Raw genomic sequence first — 13,367 nt, 5'->3', positions numbered from 1 at the left:
GACAACGGAAATATCTCATGTTAAGTACAAGAAGGTCATTTATAGTAGAATCTTTTGCAATGGTAGTTTTTTACTCTTAAAGGAAATCACGAAGTGATGAAAATATTTACATTTGTATTATGTATAGTTCTTTATTTATTGATTAATAATTTTGTTTCATTCATAACTACAGTTTAGTTTTCCATTAAATTTGTCTTTTTTTTGCAATAATAATTTTATAGCAAATGAAATTTTCCCTGCCGATTTGAGGCAGTTATATAACACAGTTTCAAAACATAAAGACGGTAAAGTAATTTGTTATTTTTATCATTCAGTCAATTGCTTTCTCTGAGAATGATGATGTTCACTACACAAGCATCTGATGAGTAGCAATATACTCAGCTTGGTAAGGAAGGTAACATGAGACCACTTTACTGTACACTTTCTCTTGTTGACTGTCTTGGGATGTTAGTTATTTTTGAAAATAGCTATGTCAGTTTTGGATTAACTTGTAGCTGATGACAACTCACCTATAACTATTATGGTAGTGCCATATACATATGTATACCTATACATGGCTTGTGAAAAATGTAATTTTCAAAAAAAAATATCTACTCAGGATTCAAACTAGAAATTCTGAATTTTTAAAAATATTTTTTATATTATTTTTAATTTCACATTATTACAAATCTGCAGCTTGTGGTCACATGATGTTGTTTCTATGTAACTGTGGTTTCTAGTGCTGAAGATGTGGTATGTTGTCATTTGTGTCATTGCTTATTTTTTGTAGAGGGATATGACATTATATTATTATTCAACTTTTTTCTTTCTGGATAAACACTACTTGATCTTATGAGTTGTATTTTTACTACTTCTATCAAGCCAGTGATAGAAGATAATGATACATTCACTACTTCAGTTAATTGCATTTTTAAATTGGCTCTATCATGCTTTTCAGTGATTTTTTAAATTGTTTAATTGTTAAAACTTAACCTTATAATGTGATTAATTATTTTCATTATTATTGATATTTAATATTTCTGATTTTTGGAAAATTTATTATTATTTATTTAAACATTTATTTATTTCTTAAAAATGTTAAGCAATTAAAACAATTTACCTGTTAACTATTCTTTTTGTGGTTAACTGTTATTTTTGAATTGTTTATTGATCTAAATATGTACACACATCACATCAAAACATATTATTTCTTACTTTTTTAAATTTTGTTTTTAAAAACAGAATCTATTGCATTTTTTCCAACTCCTGACCATTTTGATACATTATTTAGCACTAAACAGTTTTTATGTTTAATAATTCCATTTAGACATTTACATATTTCAAAATTTTAACTTTTTAATCCTTTATTTTCAAAGAACTACAAATAGAACAAAAAATACAAACAATTTTTGGGCTCATAAGCAAAAGCGTAATTAAATCCAGAGAGTTATGTAAGTGTGCATTAGCTACCAAAATTATTGTAAAGTGTTTGTAAAGAATTATACTATTAGTTTACTTACTTGCATATATCGCACAGTTAAAATTGTCAAGGATTCATTTAACATTCCAGCAAAAACTCTTTGAGCCATTTTAGGTGGAACTGTGGTCCAAAGATCTTCTCGTGTTCCTAAAAATAACATTGTTTTACAATCCTGTAACATTTGCGTTTGGAGTTTACATTTAAATTAAAATTTATAATTTATTTTGCAATTTATCATTAAAACAAGTGCAGTTTTAATATTACATACATATAATTTTATATTAAAAAAATTTTTTTCAAAGACTTTGCAATCAATTGACAAAGATTTTGCAATCAATTTGTAAAATGTAATAATGGAGGACTTAACTGATCCTATATCATGTATCTCTATTGATTATATAATACTGATCATTTCTAATAAATTTATATGTTAATAATCATTTAAGAGTAATGTTCTAATTGCTCAACTATATATTGTTTACGTTTTACAAATTAAGCATAAATTAATTTGTCTCATTGACTGTATTTTCAATATATTCTCAAGACATAATAATATGTTTGGTAGAGTTATAAAATTAGAACTTTTGTCATTGCATCATGTAAAGTATAAAAAACTAAAACACAGAAGTTACTTTCTAAGAGATAAAAATTACAGCAGCATTTAATAAGATGTTTGCAGCTTTGAATTTTTAATTTAAATTAAGAAGAATTATTTAAAATAAATTTTAACAAAAATTAAGAAAGATTTTGGTACAAAAGAAAACTTTTGTAAATTTTAACTTTACAAATTCATTAAAAAGATATATTTTCCTTTCAACTTCCCATTTAAGATTGTTACTGATAGCCACTGGATCCAATCAGTTAAAAGCAGCTGGATATACTTAAATTAACCCACCGGGTTGGTCTAGTGGTGAAAGCGTCTTCCCAAATCAGCTGATTTGGAAGTCGAGAGTTCCAGCGTTCAAGTCCTAGTAAAGACAGTTATTTTTACACGGATTTGAATACTAGATCGTGGATACCGGTGTTCTTTGGTGGTTGGATTTCAATTAATCACACATCTCAGGAATGGTCGAACTGAGAATGTACAAGACTACACTTCATTACACTCATATCATCCTCTTACATATAATCACTTACATATCATCCTCATTCATCCTCTGAAGAATTATCTAAACGGTAGTTACCGGAAGCTAAACAGGAAAAGAAAGAAGGATATACTTAAATTACTTAATTTCTTCATAAAGAAAAAATTAAGCAATTCTTTGATTTTACTGTAGTCATACCTTGCATATAAAGCCACCACATTTGAACGACAAATGAACCTCTTTCACCCTCAAAGAACGCTTGATGATGCTCCCAATTCAGACAATCCGCATCTTGTAGAACATATAATGATATTAATCTGCAGTGGAGATCTAGAAGTCGTTCTGCTAATGATTCAGCCATTTCTTGGAAATTTTTATAACTTCTTGTCAGCGACAGACTGAAACATGGTGTGTTCATAATTTTTTTTAAATACTTCCATTTTAAAGGCAAAAAACTCAAAATGCTGAAAGTTGCAATAAATAATTAAGTGATACCTGTCTGACACTTCAGTGGTTATCTAACTACAATCTGAATTAGAATGTTTTAAGAATTACCTATTTTGGTTTGGAGTGTTATGATCAATTATTAGGCAGATTATTTTGGGTAAAGCAAAGATTGAAAGGATGCTAAAATAATTTATGATAATGACTAAATCATTGCTTTTGTGCGGTTCTGAGTCCCAGACCTTTATAACTGAAACATGAGCTCTGTTCAGGCAGCAGAGATTTCTTTCACCATTGAGAAGGGATAGGATACACTGTTAGAAACATACTGCTTGAGTAACTAGAAACTAGAGCAAAATGGACATCATTTTTGTTCTTGATAGAAATCCATTGTAGGGTGGTAGGTGGTAGTATCTGATCATATGATCCCTAAACCAGTCCTGTTTTGTACTGTACGAAAAGAAAAGAGGATGTCAGGAGGCTGTAAAAGAATAGAATGTGCTAAAATATATGTAAAATTTATTGAACAGCATTTTGAAATGTAAAAATGATATTCTTTTTCAAATTAGATGAAAAATATTCTTACAGAGAATAAACATTTTATAAAGTGCATTGTTAATAAATTTACTCATACAAATATCCATGTTTTAAACTTTGCTTGTTTTTTCAAGTACATTATTGTTTCATTTGCACCACAATTTTAGGAAAAAAATATCTTCTACTTATTAAGTTAGAGTTTAACCCTACATTGCATCATATATTTTTGTTACTTGTAACCTGAAGTTCAAAATATTACCCGAGATCCGTTTTTGCCAACTGTTGATTGTAAAGCCAGCAAGTATTTTTCATTAAAGCAGCAGCTCCCAGTGTTCCAGTTAATACCTAAAAAAAAAAATAGGTTGTTAACATTTTACTACATTGATTTGTTTTAAAAATATTGATAATTTAGTTGTAAAAGATTACATCAAACATCATTAGTTAATTAACATACTTTGGAGATTTTGCAGTTAATTTTACTAAGAATCAGTACATTTGCCAATGAGTGATCAATTGTTAAATAATTAGTTAATATGTTTTTGATGATTTAAATTAACGTTGTTAATCTAAACCAAAATATCTAACATAAATGCCAATCTCTGTGGTGAATTGGTAGTATCCCTGCCTTCTATTTGGAAGGTTGTGTTCAAATTCTTGGCTTGACATTTTTCATACAAAATAAAATTAATTTCTCATTATTTAAACAGGAGTAAACAGGTGGCAATAATTGGGTATAAGCCTAATTAATTACCAGTGTGAAATAAATAGGTTACTTTCTTTAATATAAATATATATTATTCATCAAAGTTTATAGAGTTCACTTGATGCAAAGGGTGGATGGATTTCTGGACTTGAAACTGGTTTTTTTCTATCTACAATGTCCTGTTGCAATATGCTACTCCATCTACTATACCATTAGCAATGTGAACACTACTTCATACACAGAATTATTGAAAATCTATGTGTTTTTGCTTTCTAATCTTTGATAATATATATATATATATATATATATATATAATCAATGAATCCACATAAAGCACTAAAATACAAGTAATGATATTCTTACCTTATTAAGAAATTCATTATTTTATATGAATAACATACTTTTTTAATTTTCCATTTTTTTTTATAAATTAGACAAAAATTTTTTTTTTCATAAATTATTTGTGTCATAATTAACAAATTAAATTTTTAATTGAAATAAACTGTGTAACTTTTTTATTCAAACTGAATTAAAAGTTTGATTTTTAACTTAAATGATGTGCATTTAAGGATGGATTCTATTGATTAATCCATTAAAAACAGTAGTTTTAAGGATTAGTTATAAAAGAACAAATACCTCAAAAACTCATTATTCTTGAGAAATAAAGAATGAGTTTATCTTTATTAACTCAAGGTTAATCCTTAGGAGTTATTATAGGGTATTTAAAATTTTATTAAGATTACTTAGAAGTTAATCCTTATTAAGAAGAACACTTTCTTCCTTATATTTTATTGTTTAGGTGGATTCTCCTGATTTTAATAATATTAAATGAAAAACAGTGATATTCATAATAAAAATTTTTAAAAACAAAAAACGGATATGACTTCCATTTGGAATTATATCTTAGTGTGTTTTTTTTTTAGGTGGGAGTTCAAGAAACAAATAAAATCCTTGAAAAATGTTAATGGTGTCCACAAATGTTTTAAAAGTATATAAATTACAACAAACTGTTGTGTGTTCATAGCTCAATCAGGATATTGAGAGATTGATAATTGAAAATGTTTATATAATTATAATTTATTATTAAAGAATATAAGTAAAACAAGACAAATCAGTAATAATGACAGTAATAATAATAATAATAAGTGACAACAATAAATAAACAAATAATTATCGTAGTAATCACAACAATAATAATAATAATAATTATTATTATTATTATTAATGGTTAATAATAATGATAAACAGTGATTACATACAAAACAGAATTTAAAGTAATCATCAGGATTTATTTACAAGTAGATAAATAATGAAAACCAAAATTCAGCTCCATTAACAAAAGACATTAGCATGACCATTAGTCTTAACACTTTTAACCACTAGTCTTGTATTAATAACAATAGTACAATTGGCAAGACAAGTATAAAATTCTTTCACTACAAATACCTTTGCTGTTCACAAATAAAACCACCCTAACAAAATTTAGTACACCCTATGAATGAAATTTAGTACATTATTTCTTTCACTTATAGTCTTACAGTAACTCACCAAACCATTTCTTGTTTTCATGTACTGTCCACATTGGAATTACTTGTAATGTCACCTTAATTGTATCAAATTTGCATAATAACTCCTGTATTGTAGCACTCTCACATCGCAGACTGACGACATAATGTTTTTCTTAGATTGATTCACAGAAGTGATTTCAATTGGTCTTTTCCAGAGTATTTATACTCTACCTTCTTTACCTGCCAGATTGAACCCAACTCAAAGCGTGAGAATGATCAACCGCCCTCACATTTTCTCATGAAATTCCAAACATTGGTCTGGTAACTCTTCTCACGGAACAACATCTGTTTAGTGTGTCAGTGGACAATATTGCAAAAGACAATTGTTAAACAGACCTATTACCTTTACTAAAAGGGTTTCTTTCAGCCCCTTTCTGGATTCTCCCATTATTATATTTTCTAGTACCTTCTTCTTAATGGTAGGAATCTGTTACTCAGGTCCATTATACCAGTCTTGTTACAATACTTACATTATTAGAACATAATTTTTTTATGTACACATTTCGAGATGTACTTTTGAAAGTATTCTTTGATTTACAGAAATTCTGATTATGCTTTTCTGTAATCTCTTTATTTTAATGGAGAGAAGTATAATTAAAAAAATTTAACTATTAGTTTATAATTGAAATAGTACTTACTACAATTGTCCCATTTTACTTTATATTAAATTGGATTACCTGTATTCAATTATCAGTGCATGTGAGATAAGCAAGTTATTTGCACTGTTTCTTACCATTTGTTGTTTTCTTGAAGGTATTAGTAAGATTAATAATAAATATCCTGATTCTGAAAAATTTTGTATTAGGCTATTTAAAATTTTAGTTCTTTTGCTAGACTGTTTTAGAAATCTAGCTCCACATTTTCTTTTGTCTGCAGAATTTGATTATAAGTAATTGGTCTTGTTCAAGAATACAGTAAATTAATATTTTTTACTCAAATATATCTATCAAAGATTCTGGTTAAAAATCTTTAATTAATCATTAAAATAACAGGCATTAACATACATGGATTCTATCAAAAAAAAACATCTGTTGGCTTCACCATTCTTTTCATAAAGTACTTTATTCAATTTTTGTTTTATGAGCATTAGCAAAACATTGTTTTGTAAAAGAAGTAAAAATTTCAAAACGTCTACATTGCTTTTGCTTCAGGTTTTTCAGATAGCATAGTTTTCTGCTGTTCTAGTTGTAACAATGATTTACTAAAAAAAATAATTAGTATATTAGAATAGTTAATTTTTAGAAGATGTTTAATATTTTTACATTTAATTATTGTCTTTAATTGTATTATTTTTCAGTATATTTATTTATAAAAGTATAAAAAAGAGAAAGTATAATATGATCAAGGAAAAAGATTGTAAACTTAGTTACAGGTCAACAAATGTTCCAGTCACATAATTTTCATTACAGACGCAATCCTGTTGTTTTCATCAAACCAACGTTTATCAGATCAAACTGTCAGACAGTCATCTGTGTATCAAGAAACTCTATGCATCTTGCTATTTATTAAAGAATGGACTGTACAGGAAGTATACCAAGGAGGATAATGCTAATAAGCATCATTCTGCAGTATCATATAATACAACAAAAGATAAATAACCTGCTAGGATAGAAAACATATTCCTTCTTCCATTCATTTTTATGATAAATGAATGAAAAGCTGGCCAAATGGTGTAGGTAGCATGCTGCCTTCTAGATTGTTCTGTTTCAGGTTCAATTCCCAGCAAAGCAAGGGTCTGGTATTTTTTCATGTATTCTTGATGCGTTCCATTCCTCAAATAAGATGATGCACGGCATTCTTCATCTCATCTCATCATTCTCATCAAAATGTGTATGAATCTAATACCTAATGCCCAATGTAATACATGTAAAAAAAAAAAACAAAACAAAAAGAGATACTGTACTGATATATGTGCAACCATCACTTTATTAGCAAGATCCAAGTTCTGCTTGTCTATGACCTTTTTTCGACGTATCTTCATCTTAGAAGGAGGTACAAGTTCAAAAGAGTGTTATTTTCTTTATTTGTTTAAGTTTATATTTTTCATATAATTTTTTTTGTATTTATGGTATAATATCCTTAATCTTCATATATAAGAAACATTATCCAAGTTTGTTGAACCATTTATTTATTCTGGAGCAGAAATCAAATTGTAAATGCTATGTTTTTATCTCTTGTTCATAATAAAATTAGTTGTTACCATTTAAGATAAGGTATAAAGAAATTTTTTCCATTTAGCCAAATTATAATATGTTTGTTCTCTACTGTTCTTTATCTGGATGGATTTATCTAATAATCTGAATCCAGTTTTTAATAAATGATGTACACTTTTTCAGAGAATATTTTCTGGTTGTTAAAGTATTAATAATTTTTTTTACTATTCATTTATTATTATTATTATTATAAAAATCTGTAGCAAATCTCTTTGTAATGAAAGTGTTGTATGCTTTGCTTATATTGTAGTACTTTTCTATTTTAGTTCTGTTGATGATCATTTGGTTGGAAGATTTAAAAAAAATTACAATTATTTAAAAAATGGTGAATACAGAATATAAGTATTTATATAAATAATATGTAGTTACTAGATGTTACCTGCAAGTCAGCATGATCAAGTGCCTCTTGGCTGAGTGTATGAAGATGATCTAGTAGTTGTTGTGAAGATTCTGACACAAGATTCACTAAATCACCAGGAGCTGTCAATTGAACTTCAGTTGCATGATCTTCAGAACTAGTTTTATCATCTTTATTTTCTATATAAAAGAAGAAGAAAAAACACAAGTAAAAATGTGAGCTGTAGTATTTTTGACACTGATTTTAAATATTTAAGTGGTTTCTTTCTATCAGGCACATTTTGTTTGTAATTATAATTTTTTATTGTAAGAAAAAACATTGTGATGGTAGTATAACAATATTATACATGCAATTTCTACATGCCTAAAATCTACTTCTTTTGAATTTTCTGGTGTAGTTTGCTGTACCTCTTGATATTCCAGCAGTAGTCAACCAGCATTCTTTGGTTCCATTTTCCCTGGTAGTATGTTTCCATGATGGATATTTTATGATAAAAGTGTTTTCCTTGTTCCTCACTCAGTTCAAGACTGGTAGGGAAATATCTTGATGAGAATCTAAGACGTGGATCTTTGGTGATATATCCAACTGTTTTATGGTTTTTAAGAAGCTTGGTTACAAGTTCTTTGTAGTTATCTGCTTTTTGATTTACAAGGAAGTTGTTTACAGCCTTTTTTAAAGATTTCCACACAGCAACCTCAGTCATTCAAACTATCTTCAAATTCAGTATCATTCATTAGTTTTCTTATTTATTTATGGTCCAACAAATATATCTTAGCATCACTTAATTTTAGGGAACTTGTTTTTTAGAAAGTAAAATCCAGTTCTGTCACAATCCATTACTTTAACAATTTTTTTTTTAATCTAGTGTTGTGTTTTTTACTAGTGTTGGACTCACAATGTTCTTCTCTCTGACTGCCAGTGTTTCTCTTTTTGGCTACCCTTTTTAACAGAACGATTCTTCCTATCTCTGCTGTACCACTCATACAAGCAGCAATAAAATTTAATATAACAAAGTTGTGAACCAAATAACAGTGCTATCATTTTCAGTTCTCCACAAATATGGCATAAATGTTTCTGTTGTTGAATCATGTCCAACACAAGTTTAATATTTTCATATGAATCCTTCATGTGAGTTGCATGAGCTAAAGGGATATTATTTCTAACATGAAGGACTGCTTTCAAACTACTCGTATGTTTGAAAGCATACAAAAAGACGCCATTCATCAAGATGGTGCATATGTCCCAAAGATTCCAGATCATTACAGTAAACTAAGTCCTTGTACTGGAAATAAAAAAGGTCAAATTCAGTGTCTGTCATGGAAATCACTTATTTTAGAATCGTTATAAAAGATTCCAATCTTTTAGTCATTTAATTTTTCAGTCAGACACGAAAATTTCTGCTTCATTCTTGGATAAATTTAGATAAAGAACAAAATCATTTAATTATGACTGATTAATTAAGTGTGGCTCAATATTTGTATTTTCTAAAAGTCTGGGTCGCTCCTTTGTTCAACATCTGATAAATCTGCATGACCTTCAACATCTTCATCTAATTCCCATGTTTTAGGTGATACTGGAATTAGAAACTATGGACTGTGAGGCACTGGTCTTATAGCGGAGGAAATATCAACATATTTAACAGTATATCTAGACCTAGCTATTATCTTTGGTATTTTCATTATAAAAAAATAACAGTCGGTGAAATGCTCCTTCAGTTCTCTCCAAACCATTGGAATTGCAAATGTCAAGTGATGAGATCCATTCACCAATCAGTCAACAGCGTTACGTGTGAACTGCAGCAAATATGAGGAGCCCAGGACCTGTCCTGATCACCTAGTTTGCATTCAAAATATAGTTCATATGATTTTTTTATCGGTGTTATACTTCTTCTCTGAGACATTAATGTTACTTCACTACAAATGTAGCAGAAACTGTCTGGATGGTTAATGCAGCTGTATGGCATTTTTATTAAGAAGTTCACTACAATACACTCACAAACACACATTACAAAACTTTAAACATTTTATATACACATTATTGTAGTATATACACTGACTTTACAGAGAAAAATAAAATCATAAATTGGTAAGAAAAGCAGCTGCATAACTAAATGTTATATACAAGAGCCTGGTCTTCACTGATGTAGTTAAGATTTTTCTTAACTAGCATGATACATTGTTTATTGTTTACAGTATTACATCCAGTGCGAGTCACCGAAACAAAAATTATTTACTGTGCAGTGTGTGACATAATTACATAATTAGAAAAAATTATGACATGAATTGTATGTGTATTATTTGCAATCATTTTAATTACTGCATAAAAATAATACTTATTTTTCATGGTTATTAATCAACTCAAATAAATTACAATTTATTTGTCAACTTAATTGCTGCACTTAAATAAAACAAATTAATATATTGCACTTCCATTATTCATGCACATGTGCCTGCTGGAAAATTGCAAGGGCAATTACAAAAAATCTGAGTTTAATAGGAAAGTTCTGACTTCATCTTCAAAATGAGCGCCCAAAGTACATTAAGATTCTGTAAATATGGACCATATAACCATTGACCACTGTTAACCAATGTAACCTATTGCTTTTGTTTACAAAATGCCTGCTGTTTACATTATGAAATTTGTTTTCACATCTTTTGTAGACACAAAATGTAGTTCATTAGAGTGGCTTATGCCATTAATTTTATTAAGTAATGAATGTACAGGCCTAAACACTCAAATTTTAAGATTTCAACTGCATAATTATTTAGAAGTATGTTGTTAGGTTGTAAATTGCAGCCAAATATGTTTCAATGATTGTTGAATACTCATAATTTTTTTTTAATCTCATTTCTTAGGACAAATTCATCACTTACCATTAAAGATTTTGAATGCAAAATAACTGTCTGAAATTCCTTACCTATGATTGGTATTAACCTGTGTTATTTGACTAGCACATTTTATGGAGAGTATATATAAAAAAATGATGACGGTATTAATCACAAAAAACTCAGTTTAAGTCATTGTCATAAATTAAACAAATTATTTTAATTATAATAAATATTTTTTAGTCTTGTCAAACTTATAAAGGAAGTCAAAATGATTATTCTGAAAAATGAACATTTGTCAAACATGTCAATTAATTATTATTTTCAACAGTATTCAAGCTATCTGTTAATGTATTTTTTACTTCCCCCTGAAAATCCATGATTTACTATTTAACCAAGATCTATTCTAAATCACCAGCTAACTAAGAGGTAGGAGATGAATTCTTATACAGAGAATAAACATTTTTCATAATGTTATTATGTATATAATAACATTATGAAACCAAATTCATAATGTATGTAATAACATTATGAAAAATAATTTTATATATATAAATATATATATGATATTTTGAAGGTCTTTGCTTATTTTGGGCAGCTTAATGTATTGCTTGAGACCTAACTATAGCTGTGCTCATGTAGTGAGTACAATAATTTCTTGTAGATTATTACAATCTTCAATCTCTGATCAAAATGTTAAGTAGAACCCAATAACAAAACATCAGGAGAGAGAATTGAGCTAATTACCATTTATGTACATGTCGTGTTAAATTTATTAGCAAACAGTTTTAAGCTAAATAAATAAATGTAGAAGTTATATTAAAAGATCTATATTATATTTAATTGCGTTTATTTTATATTAAAATATATCTGTTTACCTTAGCTCTAAACTCTCAATCTTCTATCGTAGGAAGGCAAGTTTAATTCTTTTTAAAGAATTAAACTTGCCTTTCATCGTAAAACTTCTTTCCACGATGAAAGGAGTTTTACAAACTACTATTGTAGGTTGTACAGTAAATAAATGTTCCTATTGTTGTTATACGTTAACTGCCTGATACTTGTCATAACCACAATATAGATATTAAGATGTGAAACAGCTTAGTTTTGAAAATGTAGTTTTCCTAAAAATACCAAGCTTCTTCACATATAATAAATAGTGAAATTATTTTTTTATTTTATTTTACTGATTTTTTGTTAATAAAGAAAATCTTTCAGTTCTATTTTTTGATGTAGCATTACATTACAAATTTAATTAGGAAGTCAATATCTATGTTTTTTTTTTGTAAAATACTTCTTTTAAGACACTTTAGTGAAAACCCATATTACAGAACTGTTTAGTGTTTATTAATATTTTGGTTTTCAGTCTTTTTATGATCTGTAATTTAGTATAATTAATTTTTTTTGATAAATTTTGATGGTTAATTGCTAATAAGTTTCATTATCAATTCTAAAACTCTTGAAAGTGGAACAGAGCACAGAGAGAGACAGGGTATGTTTTCATTGGAAGCTTATTAAATCTGTGAATTTTTTCTTGATTTTTGAGTAAATCAAGAGAACTTTGAATAAATTGAATTATAGGACAAAATTGTTATGATCAATACTTGTTATGTTTGTATGAGATAGTATTTTTGTTGTTTAAAGGCTCTAACTGAGTACATAGTCTAATTAAAGTTAGATTTGGGAAGAGATTTTTTGTGAAACCTTTGGTGTTAGAGAGGGTGTGGAGATTGCACTTCCACAAATCAGTTAATTTGATATTTTAGGGTTGTAATGGTAGGTGGTCATGATTGGAAGAACCCGTATGAAGGCAATAGTAAGTTGTGTAAATACACTGATGAAAATGTTTGCCAAGGCATTTGCATTGGTGGCATCCTGATAGATATCAAACTGATGATGTGATGTGTTATCAGGTTTAGAGGGTCTAAAAGATGACCTCCAGTTAAGCTAAAGCCCGTCAGAGCTAGGAATGGAAGGGGTGATTTGTGAATGGTATCATCACAAGGCGGGTTCTTCCTCTACATGGGTAAGGATGTATCTTCATAACATGTATGTTGTAGGATATGCATTGTATTATCATGTTTACGTATAATATTTGCATTTATACTACGATAAAGAAATTAAGCAAACCTGACCTGGTTGCCTAGTTGCAGTATTCACAGGTTCAGGATGTAGAAT

At 28.3% G+C, this 13,367-nt stretch overlaps 1 protein-coding gene across 1 annotated transcript in view; it reads right to left on the bottom strand.

Moving 5' to 3' along the window:
• Positions 1 to 13,367, bottom strand: part of LOC142321215 (uncharacterized) — a 44,638-nt gene that overhangs the window by 30,494 nt on the left and 777 nt on the right. Inside the window, exons 2-5 of the mRNA XM_075359210.1 lie at positions 8,389 to 8,546; positions 3,785 to 3,870; positions 2,743 to 2,942; positions 1,500 to 1,606 (exon numbers count right to left, since the gene is read on the bottom strand). Of these exons, the coding sequence (XP_075215325.1) occupies positions 1,500 to 1,606; positions 2,743 to 2,942; positions 3,785 to 3,870; positions 8,389 to 8,546 (551 nt within the window). The remainder of the gene's footprint in view (positions 1 to 1,499; positions 1,607 to 2,742; positions 2,943 to 3,784; positions 3,871 to 8,388; positions 8,547 to 13,367) is intronic.

The sequence above is a fragment of the Lycorma delicatula genome, chromosome 3 (assembly GCF_047948215.1).
Source record: "Lycorma delicatula isolate Av1 chromosome 3, ASM4794821v1, whole genome shotgun sequence".
In the NCBI taxonomy this organism is placed as follows: Eukaryota; Metazoa; Arthropoda; class Insecta; order Hemiptera; family Fulgoridae; genus Lycorma; species Lycorma delicatula.
Note: the sequence above shows the minus strand (reverse complement) of the source record. Positions and strands in the feature narration are given on the sequence as shown.